This window comes from Pseudopipra pipra, chromosome 5, assembly GCF_036250125.1.
Source record: "Pseudopipra pipra isolate bDixPip1 chromosome 5, bDixPip1.hap1, whole genome shotgun sequence".
In the NCBI taxonomy this organism is placed as follows: domain Eukaryota; kingdom Metazoa; phylum Chordata; class Aves; order Passeriformes; family Pipridae; genus Pseudopipra; species Pseudopipra pipra.
The window spans coordinates 69,403,347-69,424,997 of NC_087553.1; the positions used below are offsets into that span (position 1 = coordinate 69,403,347).

Genomic DNA, 21,651 nt, shown 5'->3' on the forward strand with positions numbered 1-21,651 from the left:
CATCCAGATATGACTCATACCTGCCCATCTCCTACCCCTCTCCAGTTTTATTTGGCTAGAATTTGGCAGTTTGAGGTTTGGTTTTCCAATTCCTGTGTGTTCTCACCCTCTTTCGCCCAACCATGCACAAGCCCCACACAGCACAATCCTGGTGCAGCAGGGCTTCATGCAAGGGAAGGACAACAATAACACAACTTCAAAGCCAATGGGGCACCAGGCAACCAAAACCAGCCATTGCTCCTGTGCTTGACCATTCCCTCACCTCAAAGGGAGGAAAATTTTGCCAGCTGGAGGACAGTTCAGAGAAAACAGGGCTGAAGAAAGTCCAGCTGGAGTTTTCATTTCTCACACATTTACACTGCTGCCAACAACCCACATTCTCCAACAGAACCTCCCAGCTGAAGTTGTGCTCGGCCAGCTGAGTCTCTGTTCTTGCTGATTTTACCATCTGAAGGCAGAAAACAGGCTCTTCCATCACCCCCTCAAACAGGAGTAAAAAAAAAAAAAAAAAAATCCTTTTTTTTTGCATAATGACCCAGAGGTGATTTCAAGCAGAGTGGTCACACTGACATAAAATTGAAGGATTTAACCTACCTTTCAGCATGAATACCAGCTGAGATAAAGAGTAGGCAACTGCTTTAAAAGCTTATAATCAGTATCCACGCACAAAAAAAAAAAAATCACACAACTGCAAAGAGTGATGATGACAGCTATTTCCAAGCAAAGGTAGTTAGTGTTTAATTACTGTAGATGCTGCTTCTGCAGAGCAGAAACAGTGGATCACATGTGTTCCCCACTGGGTTACAAACCCAATATGAAATTCTCATAATGGAGGTTTTTTCAGAAAAGCAGTCCAAGTGATGCAAATAGGGATGTGTGGGGTTTTACTTTTTTTTTTTTTTTTTGCAAGAGCTCATTCGTGAATGACCAATATCAAACGAATGTCTTATTTGTGCCGAGGGAGAAAGCAGTGCCTCCACCAGCCTCAGGAGACTGACAAAGGTAATCTTAAGTTTCCACGGGTAATTGAAAATCTGGCAAATGAAGCAACAAGTGAAGAGAATAAAATTAGGCCCAAGTAAAATAATTTTGATTTTTGATGATGTTATTTAACAGAAGATTTTACATCCTGGATCCAACAGAGAAAGAAGAAGCTGCTATAGCCATCCCAGCCCCAGGACCCAATTCTGCACTAAACTGCCCTGAATTTAACTGCCCAACATAGTCCCAGTGTGCTGCACAACCAGAAACACGAAACACAACCAGTTGTCTCATGGGTGAATGCAAATAAGTCACACACCTACATTTTCAAGCTGGCTGTTGATCAAAATGCCCCAGTTTGAGGTACCTTTGGCCTAATTTCAGATGAATTAATCAACTGCAACTGAGCACCAGAGCTATTAAATGTTTGCTCCCACCTGTAAGACCACAAATCAGCAAGGAAAACTCTTATGGCAGTGTTTATATTACAAACAGCTCAGTCCTTCTCAAAGCAGTATATCAGACCCCCCACTGATCTAAAAACTCCTGGTCTGTGTGAATCTTGGACTGTTTTCAGATGAGACAGTGTTTCTATCAGCCCCCTCAGTCAGGCAGGATTCTGCTCTTCCGTTGTCTCAGGACCCAAATGCCATTGCCCAGGGATGCTCCTGACCTTCCTCTAGGTGCACCACACCTATATGCCATTTAATGCCATTTGAGATCCTCTCTGCTATTCTATACATACACCCAGCCTTCAGCTCCCCAGGGTGCCCATCTCCAGCACATCCAGTATCATTCCTGCCAGCTCCCTGTGGCTGTTTCAGGATCATGTGGGACATCCCAAATGACAGCGAATGCCTAAATTTAGGCAAATGCACCCAAGCCTTGTAGGTGCAGTGAATCCCACTCAGCCTCTTTACTGGCTTTAAAAGAACCAGTAATTCCTGAGAAACAGCAGTACTTTCTCAGTCTCTGCAGATCCTGCAATGCACAAGGTGAAGTGATAATGTGTCCTTTCTTGTATTCCCTCCAGATTTTGAAAGACCGCCAAGTTTTATACTGTTCACCTAAAGCACAGCCTCAGAGGAGAATGAACCCAAATTACATGCAAGAAATTGGGTTGTGTTCAAGGCCCAACTTATTGCCTTGGGTTATTCTTTCTGCTACAGTCCTCTTCCGAGAAAAACTAAAGCTGTCCAAAATAAAAAACAACACAATTCCTTTGTCTGTGATGGAGAAATTTACTTTTCTGAGCACTCAGAGTTTATTTTAAAGGTTTGTTTGAATAAATAGGAACCTATTACTATACTGAGTTTTCTTACTGCATTTTAAAGGGCATTTCACAAAGGCTGGTATTCCCTTATTCCAGTTTTTATGGAATGGAGAAAAAAATTTATGGGGCATCAACAGCAGGCTAAGCTAAACAGGTTTTTCCCTCTCATCCTGCCAAGGAACTTCTGTGGTGATGTTTTACCAAATGGCTCAGCCAGGCTCTAATTTGTGCTCACTGTGGTTGGTGTGGGGTGGGTGCAGGACACTGAGGGCCAAGGATTCCCACCAGGTGGGAATTTTGTGGCTGCTGTGGTGAGCTCTGGGTGGGATTAGCAGACCTGGTCCCTTGCATCCTGTGGAAATGTGCAGAAATACAGAGGACAGCCACTTAGGAGAGCCCTTCTCGGTCGCCTTTCAGGAGTCCACACCTAGCAAAAAAGACATTAAGGGCTCCATATTTTGGCTCCTGCTGAAGTCCCTCTGACTTCATACTTCTAATGGGACTTTAGGGTGTGCTTGAGGATAAGCACACATGGCAGTATGAATAAGCAAAATAATCACATACTAAACAGGGTGAAGCTTTAATAAATGTTAATAAAAGTCACTAAGGAAAATTCACTTCGGGAGAAACTGCACCCATGTACAAGCACAGTCATTGCACACTTTGTTAGCAGAAATGTCTTGTAGGAAATATAAAGCTGCGCTAACAAAAATCTCAATGGGAATATCCAAATATTGGGACCCTGATTCATGAAGATACCAATGGTTTTCTAACACATTACTTGAGAGTACCACCCTGGTTTCTTGAGCACAGCTGCTCTCCTACTCACAGCCCAGCTAAGCATCTTTTTCCCTCCTTGCTTAGAGCAGCCACAGGTTGAAGAGTGAGACCCACAGCTATTCACCTTCCCTGCAAGTTTATGAGACATTTGATGGGTCATCCATCAGCTGGCCCTGTTCTTCAAAGTGGAAAAAGACAGAGTGTTTTACCTTCCAACTATATAGCTTTGCATAATAAAACTGTTTAGACTTGGAGATTTTTTTCTGATGAATGCCAAATGCTCTACAGCAGCAGCCTTCACCAGCAGATCTAAATCACGCAGCTTAAATGAAAGTCTGCTTGCCAATTTATGCGTGAACTTTACTTTTTTCCAGAATCAGAAAAAAAACCCTGAATGCACTCTGCCTACAAAAAGGCTTTTTAAAACAGTAATGCTGCAGTGACTTGAAACACAACTCTATTCTTCTTGCATCTCACAGGTACCACTTTTTCCCCCATGAAGATGTGAAAATGAGGACATTTCTCCAATTGCTTTTATTTTTTTTTTAAGATGTTTCAAAAAGCTGATTGTTTCAGGGCCACTGTAGCTTCTTCTGTGCTGTCTTCACTTACTGAACTGATTTGCAAGAGGCACAAATATTGTTAGATGTTAAAAAATATAATTAACATCACTAATGCTACAGATGTGTCTTCAAGGCAAGACCACATTGCCTTATCATCAGAGGGCTCTTTGGGGCAGCACAAATCCTTATCCACTGCTCTGCAAATCCCACTCTGTTGACAGTGTGATGCTAAAACAGCTGCTATTTTCTGACTCCCACTTCTAACCTGGATTGCACAGGAGGGGAAAACCCCCTCACAGCTTTACAGTTTCTTACAGTTGTCTCCCCAGTGTCCTTCTACTGACAAACCTACACTGGAAAATGCGTTATCCGGCTGGTGCTGAGAGCTCAGAGACATTTCTGGATGGTCTTTCTGCCTTACTGGAATCCCCAACACACTGACAGATGACAACAGTTTCAGAAAACAAAATGCATTTTAGTTGGGTTTACTCTCTTGTCCCATTTCTAGTGTTTTTGAGGTGGGGCTGTCCACCTCTTTTTGGAGTGAGTGGTATTTTTAGGAAAGGGATCAGATTCTGGCCTTGTGTTCCACACAAAGGATCACCTGCAAAATACGAGCATTGCAGCTGAGGTCTCAACATGGATACAAGAGGGGAGATTCCCACCACGTTACCATGACAAAAAACAACACCCTGCACAGTGCATTCTGAACATCTCACATAGCAAGCTTTAATTAGTTAAGTCTCAAAGTGAGCTACAAAGTAGGTCGGGGACTGTTTGACAGATGGGGAAACCAGGCCAATGAGGTGCTGCAATTTCTCCAAGGTCATAAAAAAAGGCAGTGTCACAGTCAGAAACAAAACCCAAGTCTCCCACATTGTTATCTAGTGCTCTTCAATCCAAGACATTTCTCTGCCATTAGTCCACATCGTCTCCAAAGCTTGTGACTTTACAAAGTCTGAGCAGGTACCAGTATGGGAGTACCAATACAGGGGTTATCAATAGTGGAAGAACAGCAGCAGCAAGGACACTGAGTCAAAGAAAGTGACTGGCAAAGTAAAAGGAGAACCTGTGCTTTTGCCATTACTTTCATGTGAGCTCTAATACACATGCATGGTCAGGAAGGCTCTCCATAATTGAGTTTTCACCTGAATCCTGACCATATGAAGCACCACAAACACAAATGCAGCTCAAGGACAACCCAGCCCTGCTGAGGTACACAAGTACCTCAGACCAGTGACCCACTTTTATTGAAACACTAAGCACACCCATCTCTCTATCTTCACTGCTATTTGGAGGACTCTCATTTCCCTGCATGACCCCACTTCTCCTCCCTGTCACCACTGCATGTGAGTGGTGTGGAGAGAGGTAAAGGCTTCATAAGCATCTCAAAATTGAATAAATGCTGTCTCACTGACATCAAGGACCAACTCTCACTACTGTTTTTACTGTGACCATAGCTAGGCCACTTCAGAGAAATCCTGACCTATATACTTTTTGACGCTTGCCTGCACTTGTCATGACCAGAGACAGGGAGTGCCAGGAAATGGAATTTCTATTGCATTTCACAGTTCAGACAGACACGGAAACTGCAATAAAATCTACCATAAATACTGGTTCTACCTAGTAAAAAGGACTGAGTGGAATATGGAGAGCTAAATCCAACAGGACAGTGGGCTACACAGAAAGGAGGATTTTGTCCTGGACTCTCAGGAGACTGCACATATTTTCCTATCTGCATCCTCAGCAGAATTCTCATCTAGTGCATGTCCAGTATTGCTTCTGCCACCAAAATCTTCTGCCACCAATATCAGAACTCACTTGGCTCTGTTAGAAGCTGACAAGAAGACCGTCAGCCTTATAAATACAGTAAGTGATGTTTAAAGACAACTTATTTTGACTGTTAGACAGAGTTTTGTGTACAGGCTTCAGGAAGATCTAAACGTTCATTCCACATCCCTCCATTATCAAGGGGAAGCCAAATATAAACCCAAAGACTCATTTTCTCCCAGACTGCAAGTTCTGACACGTTTGCAGACACACCAACAATACATTAAGAGAGATCCATGTGGATAGAGGGCTCAATTCTTACCTGAAACATGCTTTTTTGGAATAAAATGTATTAATCTAGATATTAAATTATGTAGATATATGGTCATCCAATGTCCAAATTCTGCTCCCATTTATTCCAGAAAAAAAAAAAGGCAACATAATATCTTGCTGACACTCTGTAATCTGTCCTTATAGACCATGATAGACACAAGTATTCAGCAAGAGCCACAGCAGAAATACATGCCAGCAGATGGTATTATCCTGAAGAAAATCAATTAAGGACATTTACAATATGTCAAAAGTGCAGCTACAAAAACAAAGTGTAGACCTGTACATCTGTTTCTTAATGAAGCCTTTGAGTACTTGACAGTTAGCCAACAAAGCACAAGATAAACGCTACAGCAACACCAGTAACAGATAAGGACATACCATACATATTCAGTTTCCTCAACAGTCACCACAAAATACAAGATGTTGAGCAGACACTGAGTAACCAGATCCTAGAAGTCCATATGTCATGCATAAATGTAGCAAAAATATAAGCATACGAGTTTTCGGTATCACAGATTCTCCAAGGACTGTGATCTGCTCAAAAATTACAGTAATAGGAGTCATATGGCAATGATAAGTTAAGAAATACTATTCTCTCCCATAACACAGTCCTCTGGTATATTTAAAAGGCTTCTTGGAACCCTGAAACCTTGACTGAAATAAAAAAAAAGAGCTCACAGTTCCCTAAAAGTTGTTACGACATCTGTGAGAACCCAGTGACATACAAGAGGCATAATGAGATACACAGCCAGGTACATCAGTGGCATCTTGTAGACTACATAAAACACAAATGGACTGAGGGAATCCCAGAGTTATTCATGCAGGGAACAAAAATCCTATATCTATATGTTCTCCACAGAGAAGATGAGAGGTGGAAACATTTCATAGGGGGAAAAAAATTATCCCTTCTGTGCCACAGCTTCATTCAAAGTTTGAGGGACTCATTTATGGAAGAAAAGGGTAAGACCAGTGAACACTTGTTGTTGAAGATGGCATTTAGTGTCCACTGTGGCTGTCACTATGAATTGTTTTTATTGGTGGTTTGCTGCAGAAACCACAAACAGGGACAGGACTGTTCCAGTCACAGCCTGCTGCAACGTGCTGAAAGCTCTGGTATTAATATAGATGATGGTATCAACTCCATGTACAATGGCTGTTATTTAGCTCCTAGGGAACTCATACCAAGTTTCTCCTACCAGCTGCCAAAGGAATAAAATATTCAGAAATATTTACATTAAGTGTTATTTAGGGCTGAGAGATGGGTTTCCTTAAGGACCCTGTAAAAATACAGCCTTAGCACTAAGTGAAAAACATACTTACAGTCTACTTCAGAGCAACGCATCATTCATTCTCACCAAGGCCCAGACGACAGCCTCATTAGACCAGAGATGGATTAAAGACAAATGATCTGGTGAATAATGTCACTGTGGGCCATGCAGCACCTCATTCAAGCAGTACCACTGAAAACAGATGACTGGGTAGGAATTGTAAGGATAAAAAACATATGGCTTTAAGAATGACATTCCTGGGGGGTGGATGGGGGGAACCAACGCAGCACTGCATATTTGTATTTAATCTGCTTTGTAAATTGATTTTTGTCATGTTACCTGCCAAACTATTGAACAAACTGTATAATTGCTCAAGCAGCATGATAGAAATGTGACAGATTATTCAAGCATTGTGATTCTTTGTTCTCATATGTCTCATTAAGAAATGATGATTGGTTCCATTTACAGCTCTTAAGTTGAATTCGGTAACCTCTGACACACGATTTCAACCTGGCATCTACTAATTTTTTATTGTTCCCAGGCAGAAATTGTTCCTGACAAAGATGCTCTTGCAAACCATTTCAGTGTGGTGGCTGATGATTTTTTAACGACGCAAGATAGAAGGGAAAAAAATCCTGCGACTGACTCCCCTGCTGATTTATAGTATCTACGGAATGAAAAGAAATAAAATTCCTTGTACTTTGTACTTGTCCCCTTCCCCCTCACCTCCTTTTAGGAGAACTATTTTTAAAACCTGTATCGTTTCACTAAATAAATTCACAGCACAACCCTGAAAACAATGGGGCCAGCAGAAGACGTGAACCACCCTGTGGGACATGCTCAGCCCCTTCCTCTTCTCTTCTGGAATTGCAACCTGTTCCTTCATAGCCTTGTAACTTTATATTGACGTTTGAAACGTGAGTGCAAGGAGCATAAATTGCTGCTATTCCAGCTGCTGCTGAGTAGTATGGGCTTTTCTTGACTCCCAAAGGAAAACCTCTAAACTGTGCACATCAAAGGCAGAATTTTACAGTAACTCTGAGATGCTAAAAATCATTTAAGAGAAAATAAGAAGAGAAACAGACCTGGTGTGCTTTTGTGTGCTACCCTCTGGCTTTAGGGAGATCTACTCAGAGCACAAAGCCAACACACAAGGAGACCTCTCGGAAGACATTTTACAGGCACCTTCCGAAGACAAAACTAAATTTCTAAAGTATTTTTACTGTCAATCTCCCCATCTTTCACATTTGCCTTGGTGTTAAAGTATGAAAATATCTAAGCCTTGTTACGTCCCATGGGGTGTTGCTTAAAGAACAGCAGAAAAGGGATTTGATTGCAGAAAGTAATGTACTCATTACCACAACGACATTGGCAAGGTGGGTTTTAATCAGCACAACTTTGCAAGCCATGGTCGAAGAGCACCCTGCAGGCAGTGGTGCACACCAGAGTTAAATGTGGACGGTGAAGATACGTCAACCACTCCATTTTGGAGGAGAATCCCTCACAGGCTACCTGAGACAGACCAGTGTTAGTTAATTCACCCTCCACTTTCTGCAGTCAAGTTTGCACCCAAGAAAGCTCAGACAGACTCCATCTGTTCTGCACCATCTTCATTCTCCCATGGGAAGGGTGCTTTATCTAAAGAAATAAAGCCCTTAACTGACCCAAAAGATGATGCTTTGCTGTCTTCCAGCTCTGCCTCCCAGCTGTGCACCCCTCCAGGGTGTGACTCTGGCACTGCACCCTCCCAAGGGGTTTGTGCAGGATTTAGACAGGAGACAGAAAATAGGGGTTCAGTGTAGCAGAGGTAGTGGAGATGGAGGACAAGAAGAGAGGGAAGGGCCATTGTGCCCTTACTTCTTATTTTTCTGGGTTCACCCCCATTAGCTAATTGAACAAGAGGGTACCACACAGGTCCTGTTTAAATCTCGGCAAAATGATCATTTTCCTTCCGATATTCCAGAGGACCTACCAGGAGTGTCTCAGAAATGGAGGCAGGGGGCCATGGGGGACATCAGGCATTGCAGAGCTAAGATTGCCTCTGAGAGCTTCCCATGGTCTCCAGTCACAAACTGAGCAAGGTCAAATGCTGCATATTTCAGAACTACCAAAGTCATCCCTGCTAAAGATGAAGATGACAGGTTGGGAAAATGTCACTATCCCACTTCCACTACTGAAAGCAAAAGAATGGTGAGCAAGAATAAAAACAAAGTCGTTGGTTAGACTCAAGTCTTACCTCACTAGATGGAGGAAGAACATAACAGGAAAACATCTCTCAAGAAGTCAGTGCATAGACAAAGGCATCTAGAAATCTGCTTTTTATCTCTTTTCAGTGTACCGATTGCTGATTAATAACAGAAACAGTCCTGTAAATCTACTCAGCTGCCAAAAGTCTGGCAGATTTCTTGCTCCACATTTCTTATTCTAGACAATGTCATAATAAAATTCAGTACTCATCAAATTTCTGTTCTTTCATTAGTGTTTCATAAGTGTTCATTCACTTTGCATACTCCTCGTTGCTGGGGATATCCTCATGCTGAATTTTGGGTTAGACCCTTTATTAGGAATGATGAAGCTTAGATGATATAAGCAGGCATGACTCCCCTGCCTTCCCCTAAATGCAACCCAAATATCAAGAGAAATTCAAACTACAGAATAAATTAACAGAGTTCACAATGCTCTTAAACGTTTTTTTCCAAATGGCACAAGTCATTCTCTATGCATTTATTAATGAAGCCAAACAACAGGCTGTGTGGCAAGAAACTAGCACTATATATTGCTATATATCACCATATAAATAGTATTTTTAATGTGTGGGTATATATACCCTATACATCTATATATATGTACATACAGACACTATACTTACATGTATATAAAGGGCTCCTTCACCTTCCTCACAATCACATGGCAATGCAAGATAGAGATGTTACAACATCACACCATCTCCAGGGCAAACGCTGGCACTGAAGCTGCAGGTCATTTTAGTGATCACTGACTGGAAATGGTGAAAATGTTGCCTGGTGTTGTGCACAAGCTGTCCTGTCCAGAGAACCCAGGTCCATGAAATTTTGCAGCTCACTAACAAGGAGGGAGACTTAGCAGTCTTTAGAGCTAATTAAGTTAAAAGAACCCCATTTAGAGGAGTTTTTCTTGGCATTTAGCTACAGCTGAATCCCATTGCTTTGCTTTGCCCCAGACTGCTCCTTTTGTCTTTTCCCCAGAGCAGCTCCACTCACCTGCAGAATGAGCAAGTTCTCAGCTTTAGGACTTGTTATGTTCCCTTTCCACAGTGCCAGAAGGGCACACGTTTGCTTTCTGGACACAAACCATCTCAGCTGTCACTCAGGAATCCTTGAATCACTTTCACTGTTTTCCATGAAAAATACAAGATTCATCAGAGACACTCATTAAATGGACTTGCCTACAAAGTTCTGTGAAATTTATTTTTTTCAGGGTCTTTCTCTTAAGAGCGTAAGGTTTATATCTATGGCATGAAATACATGGTTATGGACAGGAAAGTTAGTCAGTAAAACTACTCCAGATGCACATTAATATGCCCAAGAGCAGAAGTCTCCCTGCAGCCTGCAGTATCTGCGTTTCCTGCATCTATGTGCTTTTGAGAACCCTGTTTTTTTCAGCTCATTTCTTGGCATATTCTCCCTGATGTCTAAATATATAGCCTCCTGCTTCCTAAAAAGCGTAAGCCCTAAGTCAAACCTGTGACATGAGACATTTCCCTTCCTTCTAAGTTATTCCTCTTGTGCTCCGGTGCCTGGGTCATCAGGCCAAAAGGAGTGACACCATTTTTCTGCTCCATAAATGTTTTAATCTAAGCATCTTCTCCTGGTGCATCAAGCAACTTGGCTAACAAGCTGCATGTTGTTTGTCCCCCTCATATCTCCCTAAAGAAGATAAGAGTTTTTGTTCTGGTTTGTGGCGGGTTTTTTTTACATTTGGGAGTGTTTTACGTTGGGAGGGAAAGCTTGTTTGCTTTGCAATATTCAAGTTGCTATGTAATTATGCTAGAGAAGGTGTCTCAAAACACCATGGCTTGCACTCAGAGAAGGAAGTGGTGTTTTTATGATGTTCATCATCAGCCCATGGAAAAGCTTAACAGTGTCAGATTTTCCCCTCAAAAAACGTTGCGTCTCTTGAACAAATTAATTACACCCCTACGGCAACAAACCCCATTAAAGCAGAGGTGTGAGACTGATGCTGATCCCAGAGCTTTAGGTAGTCTTTAAGATATCTCAGGCCCCAGCTGCAAAAATTCCCGAAATAAAAGACAAAGCCTTTGAACTTGTTCAGGTGTTATGCAAGAAAAGAGGGCAGGGAGCACAAAACAAGTTTAATGTGCTCCCAGTACCTTGTGCTGTTGACAGCGCACACCAAGCACTCTGCTATGCCAGGAATTTCCAAAATACTGCAGCCTTCATGGCTGGGCACATCATGCTGATTTACTTACACTGAGAGGCAAGAGAAGACACAAGTGAGCAGTGGGAGGAAATCTCCAAGCCAACCCAATATAACAGTGAAGGATTATTCAGGGATGCTCTAGCAGTCTGTCTCAGATATGACTGAATTTGATTAGCAACCTGTGCCTTCCCCAGAGGAGTTTTCCATGTGGCTGCAAATCCTCTAAGTGCTCTCCTCTCCCCTCACCCCCTCAGCTCCCTTCTGTGTTGTTTGGGTTTTCTGTGTATTTGTTTTTTTACGGTTTTTCATCCACTGGTTTCCCTCATTTCTGCCCTTGCCCATCACAGTGGGGCATCGGGGTCACAGCTGATGAGTTTGTATGGAAAATTGATGCCTGGTTGAATCCTAGTCTTTTGAATTATTTAAGCTGGGATGGGAAGATGGGATCCTGCTGGGAGCGATCCCACATCACCCCAAGCACCGCCTGGTCTGTTCCAGCTCTTTATAGCTCTGGGCAGACCTGGATTCCTGTGAGCAGCTGAAACAACACAGCAACAAAGCGCCCACGCTGTTACCAACAGCACACAGACAGTGCTCTGCATCTTCAGACCTTAACTAGTAAAAACAAATTATATGTGATGACCCCGGCTGAATCACATATAAATAAATATATTTTGAAGATATTGGTGCTGACACAGTGCCCGCTACTAAAAGAAGCAGGACAGTCCCCTGCATAAGGCTGGGGTTAAGATTCAGGCTGAGCTCTGGGTTTACAAGCAACACGCTTTCTCGTCTTTAACAAAACAGTGTAAGCATTTTTGTCTTATTAATTCAGTTTATAAGTTCTCCGGGGTACAAACAGTCTTTTACTCTGGTGTGTGCAGTATTCCTGTCTCATCTGAGGACAATAAAAGGCGCAGTTAAAAAACCCAAGTACTTTAGACCCTTCCTATTTCACTTTCCAGTGTCCAACCCTCGAATACTCACAGGCTTCTCAGCCTTTGCAAATCTTTACATTTAAGCTCCTAGGAAAAACAGCAAACCTTCACAGTCCAGCACTGATGAACAGAGATTTATTACTCTCCTTACTCTCCAAACTGCCATGCCAGCCCTCACCAAAACAAACAGGGAGGTTAAGGGTTCCCAGATCTCAGAATTTCCATGGATCCTGACCTCACTCCACTCCCATCAGCCATGGATTAAACTTCTACATCTTCTGTGCTCTGGTAACTGAGCATAAGATGGAATTCCCAATTTCTGAGTGCTCAGGCTTGAAAGAATATACCTTCAAATATACAACCTAAATTAGGGAGAGCATTGAGAGCAGGACAATGAGAAGGATCCACTGCAGAAGTAGAACAAAGGGAAAGGGTCTAAGGTGGAGATGCCACAGTGCTTCACCCTATTGCTGCTAGTGGTAAATGCTCATGTTCATTTGCATTGTTTAAAGCACCTCCTTTTCATTCTTCCTGGAAACTGTAAGTAGACTGAAACTGCTTGGTTTATCTCCAATTTGGGATATAAGGAAATCCAAACAAAAATAAATCTTCAATACATCTGAGCCAGTATGTTTTTCCTCATCCACTTCTTCCCATTTCACTATTGAAAAAGGTATTTTAAGAACTATCTTATGTAGTCCAGTTGTCCAAAACTATTGATATTTTGACTGTGACACAGATATTGCTCATGAAAAGATCAAGCAAAATCAGTGATCTATTGTTATGGAGGATCCCCATCCTTGTGGTCAGCCGTCCCACACACAGATCAGATCTAAAACAGAGCTTACCAGTAGCTTTTTCTTAGCACATCCAGTGTTTAAAAAAAAAAAAAAGGCTTTTAACTTAGCCAAAAAATTCTGCTACAGAGTATTATTTTAATTTAACCTCATAGAATCTGCTTGGTGAGTAATTCTGGCATAAAACTCAATACGCTGCTTTTAACATGAAAACATCAGTGAAGGGCCTTCAAAAGTTTATTAACAATCTGTTATTTATAGTTTTCTTTTTCAAAAATGATTGGCACAACATTCAGAGGAAAATTATAGGAACTGCCAAGTCAGATAATAAAAAACCATATCAGTGTTAAAATTTGATAGAAAGGTTTTAAGGAACAGTAGAGAAATGAGAAATATTCTGATTGCTAAGCTAGCTATTTGTCATTCAACAACAGCCCAATCACACACATATGTTTGCAAATTATTGTTATTGTTGTTAATTATTATTTACACAGAAGCACTGAAATGCAAGGTGGTTTGAATTCCAATTAAAATGACAGCTCTCTGCCCCAAGGAATTTTTTATCCTTCCTTTCACTCCTTACCTGTTTACCAACAGTACCCACTTAGTTCCAACTTGTTTTCATGCTATCTAAAATGACTAGAAAATTAGGTCCTATTAAGTAATCATGAATATAAACTGTGAGTCACCGGTTAAGTGAATACCATTACTGGCAATAAATTCAGAATCCTATTATGACTTGCTTATTATTGTCAAGCAAACCAAAACAATACAACTTTATTCAATATTAATTGTATCCTTGGATGCTTGAAAGGATTAAATAACTCCAGCTAATATTCTGCACGTAGTCAGGAGAACTGTGCGTGAAGGACAGCAAAAATAATTGAGGTCAGTAACTAAGGTAGAGAGAGAAAAAGAGACAAAAAGGGAGGAAAACATACATCAAGAGATATTTCAGCTCCTGTGTGAAAGCAGATGGAGGCTGAAGGAAGCAGACAGGCTGCTCCAGATGGCAGGAGCGGTGGTGAAGACGGCTCTCACACCCACTGTGTTGTGGCTGTGATGGGAAGAATAGACTTTTTGGTTAAAGGATTACTACAGGACTCCAAAGACTTGGGTTCAGCTCTGTCCACTACCTCTCCACCAGGTCTTCAGACCCTCTGGGTTTTGCTTGTTGGGAGCTTTTGGGTGTCAGCTACCTCTGTGACTGCTTAAAAATACCAATATTTTTACACATACTTTGCCCTCAGCTCACATCTACACAAACACAAAGCAGTTGTGGACTCAATATTGGTTATACTGAGGTCCTGAGTACTCACACTGAGTGTTAGCCTAGGCAAGGATCACATTTTCCTAAGCCCTGTGCAAAAAATAGAGGGGAAAAAACCAGAATAACTTATTCCAACACAACTCAAATATCTTACTGTCACCTTGCTGGTCAAGCACACTTCTTGGCTGCACAGGCAGGCAGGTGAGCAGGTATCCTCTGGTAGCAGGAAGCTCAGACAGGACAAAGATGTACTTGAAAGAGAACAGCCACAGAGAGAGAGACGAGGCAGGGAAAAAAAGAGGTCAGGCATCAAAACTAGCAGAAAAGCAGGCTCATGAAGGAAGCACGAGCACATATGTGAGCTGACAATACAGTAACTGTGTGTCTCCAAAATTATGTATTTACTTGAAAGCTTTTGAGCATTGAGTATTTTGGAATCCTAATTTCAGATTATGAAAGAAAATTGACCTTTATGCTACACTGTTGCCCCAAACAAACCCTGTCTAAAACACACCAATGAACCACAGTTGGAGAGCTGTCAAAAATCCCTTACCACCAATGGCTGCTTTTCCCAACCCTCACCATCAGACTTAAAAACTATTGGCCATCTTGCTTTTCTTTTTTCCCCATTTCAATTCCATCTGAACGCTCAAACCTGTTATTTTCTGTAACTGTTCAAGAGAGACCAACAATTTACTTTACACGATACTACAATTCACATTGCTAATAGTTTTTAAGCCTCCAAGAACACATTGGATAGCAAAGAGGATTACTTATTTTAAAACAAAATATGTCACCTTAAAGGAGTCCTAACAACATTTTCCTGCTTACCCTATACAGAGTGCATAAACTAAAACACCTGAGTTGTTTCACACCATTAAGTTAAACATTAATATCTGGAGCTTTCACTCCTCCCACAGATGCAGGGAAGGTGTTGTAGGCACCATGCACCTCAGCACAAGCTATCCCTGACCCTACATGGGTTTGACAGTGGGGTTCCCAGAGTTGCAGATTTTAAGGTCAGAAATGACCATGAAATATCTTCCTTAGTAAACACGGGAAGAAGCTCTCTCATGGCGACTCCTGCAAGAAGCTTGAGAGCTTTCAGAGCTCCTACAGAATCATCCCAGAGGAGATGAGAATCACTTGTCCTCATGGTTTGCTGCACTGGTTCATCAACCTTCCCCCTGAAAACATGCATCTTAACTTCAGACCTATGGGATACTCTAGTTTTTTTATGTGCAATGTTTATTTAATGTAATTTAGGAAAAAAAAAAAAAGGAAAATACTGAACTGAGAAAAAAAATTATGAAATATGAAACAGTCCGACAGAGCCACTGCTGCCTCACTGAGGTGTTGTAAAAGAGAGGCAGAAATTGCCAGTAATTTCAGCAGAAACAGGAAAATCAGACAAACTCTTCAATCATCACAGGGGCTATGGAGCCAGGGGAAGCACGAGTATCAACATATCTCTTTAGATCTTGGGAATTTCCAAATCCAGGAGGGAAAAACCACTGAGTAACTTGTACGATGCCTCAAGTTAAACGGCTAACCAGGGACAATTTGCTGTGTTGAATCCAACACAAGTGTTTTTTGCACCCAGTCAACGAGAAGGGACGATCTCTGACCAGGGACAAACAGATCTTGAGCCCACTGGTACCTCCCAGCACCTCCCCTCTACACAGCACCCTCCGTTGGGGCACCTCCACCAGGACCCGTCCTCACCACCAGCACCCTCTTGCCGGTGGGAGTCAGTGTGAGACTGCACGTGGGGGAAGGTTCCATGAAGGACATGAGAGGACCAAAACACAGCAGACAGCACGTAAGGGCTTGTGACGATGTGCGTGTGCGCGCGTGTGGGTGTGTGAGAAAGAAAACAGATGTGAGAGGAGGACGCGGAGTGACTTCATTTCACAGCATGAACAAGCACGTATGGGTGTGTAGCACAGCCATGGAGGGTGCCAGGAGACCATCAAATGGCGTAAGACTATGGAAGTGACACAGAGGAACCAAAAATTACCACAGAGCCACCTGAGAAAAACAGAACCACCTGTATGTTTTCTCTATATTGTATTTTAGGGAAGTACTGGAAACTTCACTGAAGTGTATTTGCCTTCCCACACAGCTCGTACTATGTTATGGCTATATCCATGCAACTCCCTGTGTTATCATTACTAAGCTTTAAGGAATCCACCACATCATTTTTAGGGACAGCCTCGGTATTTCCATAGTTACTAAGTTTGAGCCCTTCTAAATGTTATAACTCCATCATAACTCTGATGTCAATAAGGCCTAGTGACAGATACCTCAGAAATGCAGGGCTGACCCAATTAGCCAGATCAAATGATGGAAGACATTTCTCTTTGGCAAGAGGATGACATAGTTTTTCATATTACTTCTTGGACGTCAAAATCCGAGTTCTAAAATGCCTTAGACATAATATCATTTAAATATGGAGAAAAAAAAAATTGTATTTCTTATTTCTGTGATCAGTTCATCTTCTTATCAGATTCCTGCTATTGTGAAGCTTCACATCTCTTGAGAGCTGGGGCAGAAATCCTCCTCTTCAGGCAGGCCCTCAATCCCCCTGTCAATTCCTCTTCCAGGGGTAATTGAGTAGAGATACAACATGTGAATTTGTGGAAAACTAAAGACATAAGCAGTTAGTCAGATCCTCTTCCTTACTCAAGCACACCTGTCTTGACTTGGAAGGGACTCTAAATCACATCATCTGAGGACCTGGCCCACTGCTATGATTTTATTTTATCCTTGATTTATTTTATTTCTTCCTAGCTACTTTTTCAGGATCTGTAATTTCACTTTCAGTGACTCAGTAGTGAACAAGTCCAGTTTCAAGACAGAGAACTCAATGAACCTGCACATACAGAGTGTGGTTCACTCTCATGTTACTGACACAGCCCAATGTAATAAAGTATATTAATAAAAATATATGTTAATATTTATTAACAGTATCAAAATATTTTGTTGACACTCCAGTACCTGAGAAGTTGCAGCCACAAATTAAGATTGCACGTGCTTTAATATCTGCATAAATACAGACCAGAGTAAGTACAGGTCTGGGTACATCTGAGCCAGCCGCTGCATTGCTGGCCCTTCTTAAGAAAAACACTATTGCCCAACAGCACAGGGCACAGCAAACAGCACAGCCCTCAGCCACCAAAGGAAACAATTCTTTGGGTGGAAAAAGGCTACTTTCTTACATCTGGATGTGACATCCAATTCAATTTCAGTATCAATGTGGCTGGACGTGATTTACAGGGACATGTGAATAATTAATACCAGCTCTGGAAGGGAGAGCTGGGTACTCATTAGAGTTTCCTTGAAGCCCAAATGATATAATGATTAACCAACTTAGGATCTTTTTAATAATTCCAGCGATTTCAAGTCTCCCGTGTTAAAGATCTGCTGAAGAGCTTTTATTCAGATGAAAGGCTCTCTTCAGAGAGCAAATCATTAATAGAGTATACACATAGATCTAACACTCACAAATCAATGCACTTGAAATAAAATGTGCTTTTAAAGTTTCTTTTTCACTTTCTTCCCTGATTTGGGGCTTTAGTGCTTTTCTTTCTCTAACAAATTTTACCACAGACAGTTAAGATTACTGCATGAAAAAGGGCTGGTTTTCTGTTATAAGTGCTTCCAGCACTTTGGCATCCTGAAATGGAATGCCCAAGAAATGCAAAATACAGCTACTTCACTAATCCCAGGCGTTTCATCTGACACGCCAAGTTTCACACCCCATGCTAGAGAAAAATCTATTAGACAGTGAGATCAAGCGATGGCTGTCCAACACAGTTCAGCATTACAGGGCAGGAGGGATCAAAGCAGATTTTATCCCTGCTCCTAAATAATGCCAGATGAAGACATTTTGGTCCAAATACTTTAAAGCTGTTTATCCTTTTGCTTAATCCCTATTTAAATACTTTCTTATCAATAACTGAGAAGCGTCCCATCATTTGGATTTCTGGACCCTCTGTATCTGCTGCTCAAGCCAGTAAACAGACCTTCACTGACTTCAGTGGGAATGGAATCGGCACTTTAATGATTTGCACAGCAATGGTCTGAATTTTTTAGAGGTTTCACACCCTAGTAAATCACACCAGAGCTAGTAGGAACTGCAGGTGCTGTGCTGGTGGGTGGCCAACGACAGAACCAAAACTCAGATTCAAATCTTTTAATTATCAGCCCTCCCTTGGAAGCTAAGGAATGCACAACCAAAAGGCAACCCACGTGCAGGGTGTTAAATGCACATACGTTGATAATTAATACAAATATTAATACTATGCATGGAAAAGAAAACAGCTCTGTTGTCTTTATACAGGCCCAGGTTTGTAATCCACTTATTTTAATTTTCTAAAACTTTCTAGATTGACTGTTAAGTCAAGTTTAAAAACTTCACTGCTTCCACTGCCATCAGAAAGGACTTAGCAAGCAAACTGTGAGGCTCAGACAATGGTTAATACTTTCAGATACTAATTAGCCATATTTAATGAATTTAATTTGCAGCAGCCATGGTAATACGCATAACTATTAACTCTGACCAGCTTTACCTTCCATGGGACCTACACCTGCTCCCATTAACTTCAGTGGGATACAGATCAAGGCCATAGCATTAATTCCTCCTGGACCTCTTCAGCAGCTCAAATTAACCCTCACAGGTGGCTTCAACACAACGACCAGAAAGGTGACAGAAAGTTGTTCAGTGGGAACCCCAGTGAACTGTCCTGCTGCTCCAGAGAATCTCAGTGCATTAAAACTTTGCTCCCCAACACCCCTTCTCTCGGGAAGGGAACGGCACTTCTAAGGTGACAAGCAGGGCACGTCTCTCCCAGCACGAAATTCTGACAGCAAAATCTCGCTGAAGGTGATGAGAATACACCACAACGCTTGGCTCTTACACTGCACTTGGCTTCTTCAGAGACCTGGACAGACGTTGATTTGATTTGCTAAGTCAGTGCTTTTCTGAGGGCTCTGCTATCAGCTCATCACCGCGGAGCTGCGTGACCCACCTCCATATTAAAGACCAGCCCGGCTCTTACTCGCAGCCTGTTCATAGGAAAAACAGCGAGCCCGTGAACCAGAAATACTCTGTTTATAGAGAGCCCTCCCTTGGAAGCAGAAAGAAACTGAAATATTACAGACAAAACTTGTTCAACTGTGTTTTGGAAGTGGCACGCAGCGTAGGAAAAGCACTACTTGGCATTAGCTACTCTCCGTTTTGAGACATGCTTAAAGTAGCAATTAAAGCAGTGGGGACACGGCAACGAGGACCACTCCCAATACAACGCAACCTTGATTACAACGTATATACACACAGCAGCCCATACGCTGCCTCTCTTCAGCACTCCCGGCTCTCTACCTCTATAATATCCTGTATGCAAAAATTAGTTTTAACAAAAATAAAACTCTTTGCTCAGCCGAAAAAGCACCAGCCTGTACCCCGCTCCCTTGCACCATCTGTGCGTGTTTATTCTCAGCCTTCCGAAAAAGAAAAAAAAAACACTCTAACGTTTTACTAATCTTTATGCCTCGCCACTATAAATAAAACAAATAAAGCCCAACAACAGTTAAGCATCGTAGCTAAAACACATCCAATCCACTCCGATTATTTCTGCTCGTCTGTCCACGAATAGCTGCAGCCATCGGCTTTAGGGGAAGCGTGCAAGTCAGACCGCATTTATTTACAGTTGCACTATCAAGAAAAAGCCTTTCCCCGTCTCCTCGTTCTATGAATATTTTAAAACACTTGGAGTTTTTCCTTTTTTCCCCTCTTTTTTTTTTTTTTGGGGGGGGGAGGGGGAGGGATGGCGAGGAGGGATGCTAGCCCAGCTCCTGCCCCTCAGTTCCGTTTTTCTCCGTGTTTCCAGGTCGCCCCGACTTCTCGCTCGGAGGGACGCGCGGGGCGCGGAGCAGCCCCGCACACGGACCCAGGGACACGGACCCACCCCCGGGGGAAGGGACAGCGCCCGCAGCCCCCCGGCCCCCGCAGCCCAAACCCGCCACCTACGTCCCCAGCGTCTCCTTGAACTCGAAGATCTTCTTGATGTCCTCCGCCTGCTTCTTCCAGGAGCCGCCGCCGTCCCCGTTCTCCCGGGCCATGGCCGTGCAGCCCCGCGGATGCCGCGCCGGCGGCTGCGAGCCCTCGGGCGGCTTTTGCTTTCTCTTCTGCCGCGGCAGCAGCGGCTGCTGCTGCTGTTTCTTCTTCTTCTTTTTTTTTTCCTCCTCCTCCTTCTTCTCCCCTTCCTCCTCCTCCTCCTCACACTTCCTGCCCGCCGCCGCTTTTATTTCCTCCGCGCTCCGGCGGGCTCCGCGAGTGTCACTTTTCCTGGGCTATTTCCTCCCAACTTTCTCTTTCCCCCCCCCTTTCCCTCCCCTCCTTTCCCCTCCTCCGCGCCCCCCCCCTCCCCGCGGAGCCGCTGGCGGGGCTGCCCCGTCCCTCCCTCCCTCCTTCCGCGCCTCGCGCAGCAGCTGCGCGTCCCGGGGTCACTTTGCTCCCTGACTGACCCACCCCGAGGAAAAGTCCTTCTTTTTTGTTGTTGTTGGTTTTTTCTTTTTTTTTCTTTTTTTTTTTTTTTTTTGAGGGAGGTCACTGTTTCTCTTCCCCCACCCCCCCGTGCGGGGCCCCGTGGGATGCTCAGCTCCCGGGCGCGGTGCGATGCGGAGCGATGCGGCCCCGCGGGCACAGCGGCTGTGCGCGGTTGTTATGGCAATGGGAGGAGGAAGAAGAGGAGGAGGAGGAGGAAGAAGAGAAGGAGGAGGGAGAAGGAGGAGGCAGCCCCGCCGCTGCTCTGCTGCCTGGCGCTGCCCCTCCTGACTGAATGAAGATAATTCGCATTGCACCAAAACCGCGCACGTCAAACGGGAGGGGAGGGAAAGCAGCGAGAAGGGAATAAAAAAAAAAAAAAAAAAAAGGCGAAAGCAGGGAAAAAAAAAAAACCTCCAAAGCCACATCACAAGCGGCCGCGCTGCCTGACCGGGCGCTGCGCGGGGCTGCGCCGGGATGCGCGGGGGCTGCCGTGCCCACCTGCCTCGCACGCAAATACACACTCCTGGGATGCAGAAACGCACCCCTTGCCAAGGACCACCCTTATCCAGCACAGCACTCGGTGCACCCAGCGAAGCGACGGGCACACAAGCAGAGGGGTCGCGCAGCCCAGGGGCAGGGGATGGGCACCGCGCAGCCCCGATGAGAGGCCCGAGCCCTGACACGGTGCCCACCCCGCCGGCACCGCCGT

General features: G+C 43.4%; 1 protein-coding gene across 3 annotated transcripts in view; it reads right to left on the bottom strand.

Annotated features, from left to right (window-relative positions):
• Nucleotides 1–20,770, bottom strand: part of CAMK1D (calcium/calmodulin dependent protein kinase ID) — a 218,001-nt gene extending 197,231 nt beyond the window's left edge. The window contains exon 1 of one of the 3 annotated variants that reach the window (XM_064656495.1): nucleotides 20,424–20,770. In XM_064656495.1, coding sequence (XP_064512565.1) covers nucleotides 20,424–20,515 — 92 coding nt within the window. In that variant the 5' untranslated portion in view covers nucleotides 20,516–20,770. The remainder of the gene's footprint in view (nucleotides 1–20,423) is intronic. The other 2 variants (XM_064656496.1, XM_064656497.1) reach the window with 2 other exon arrangements.
• Nucleotides 20,771–21,651: the final 881 nt, after the last annotated feature.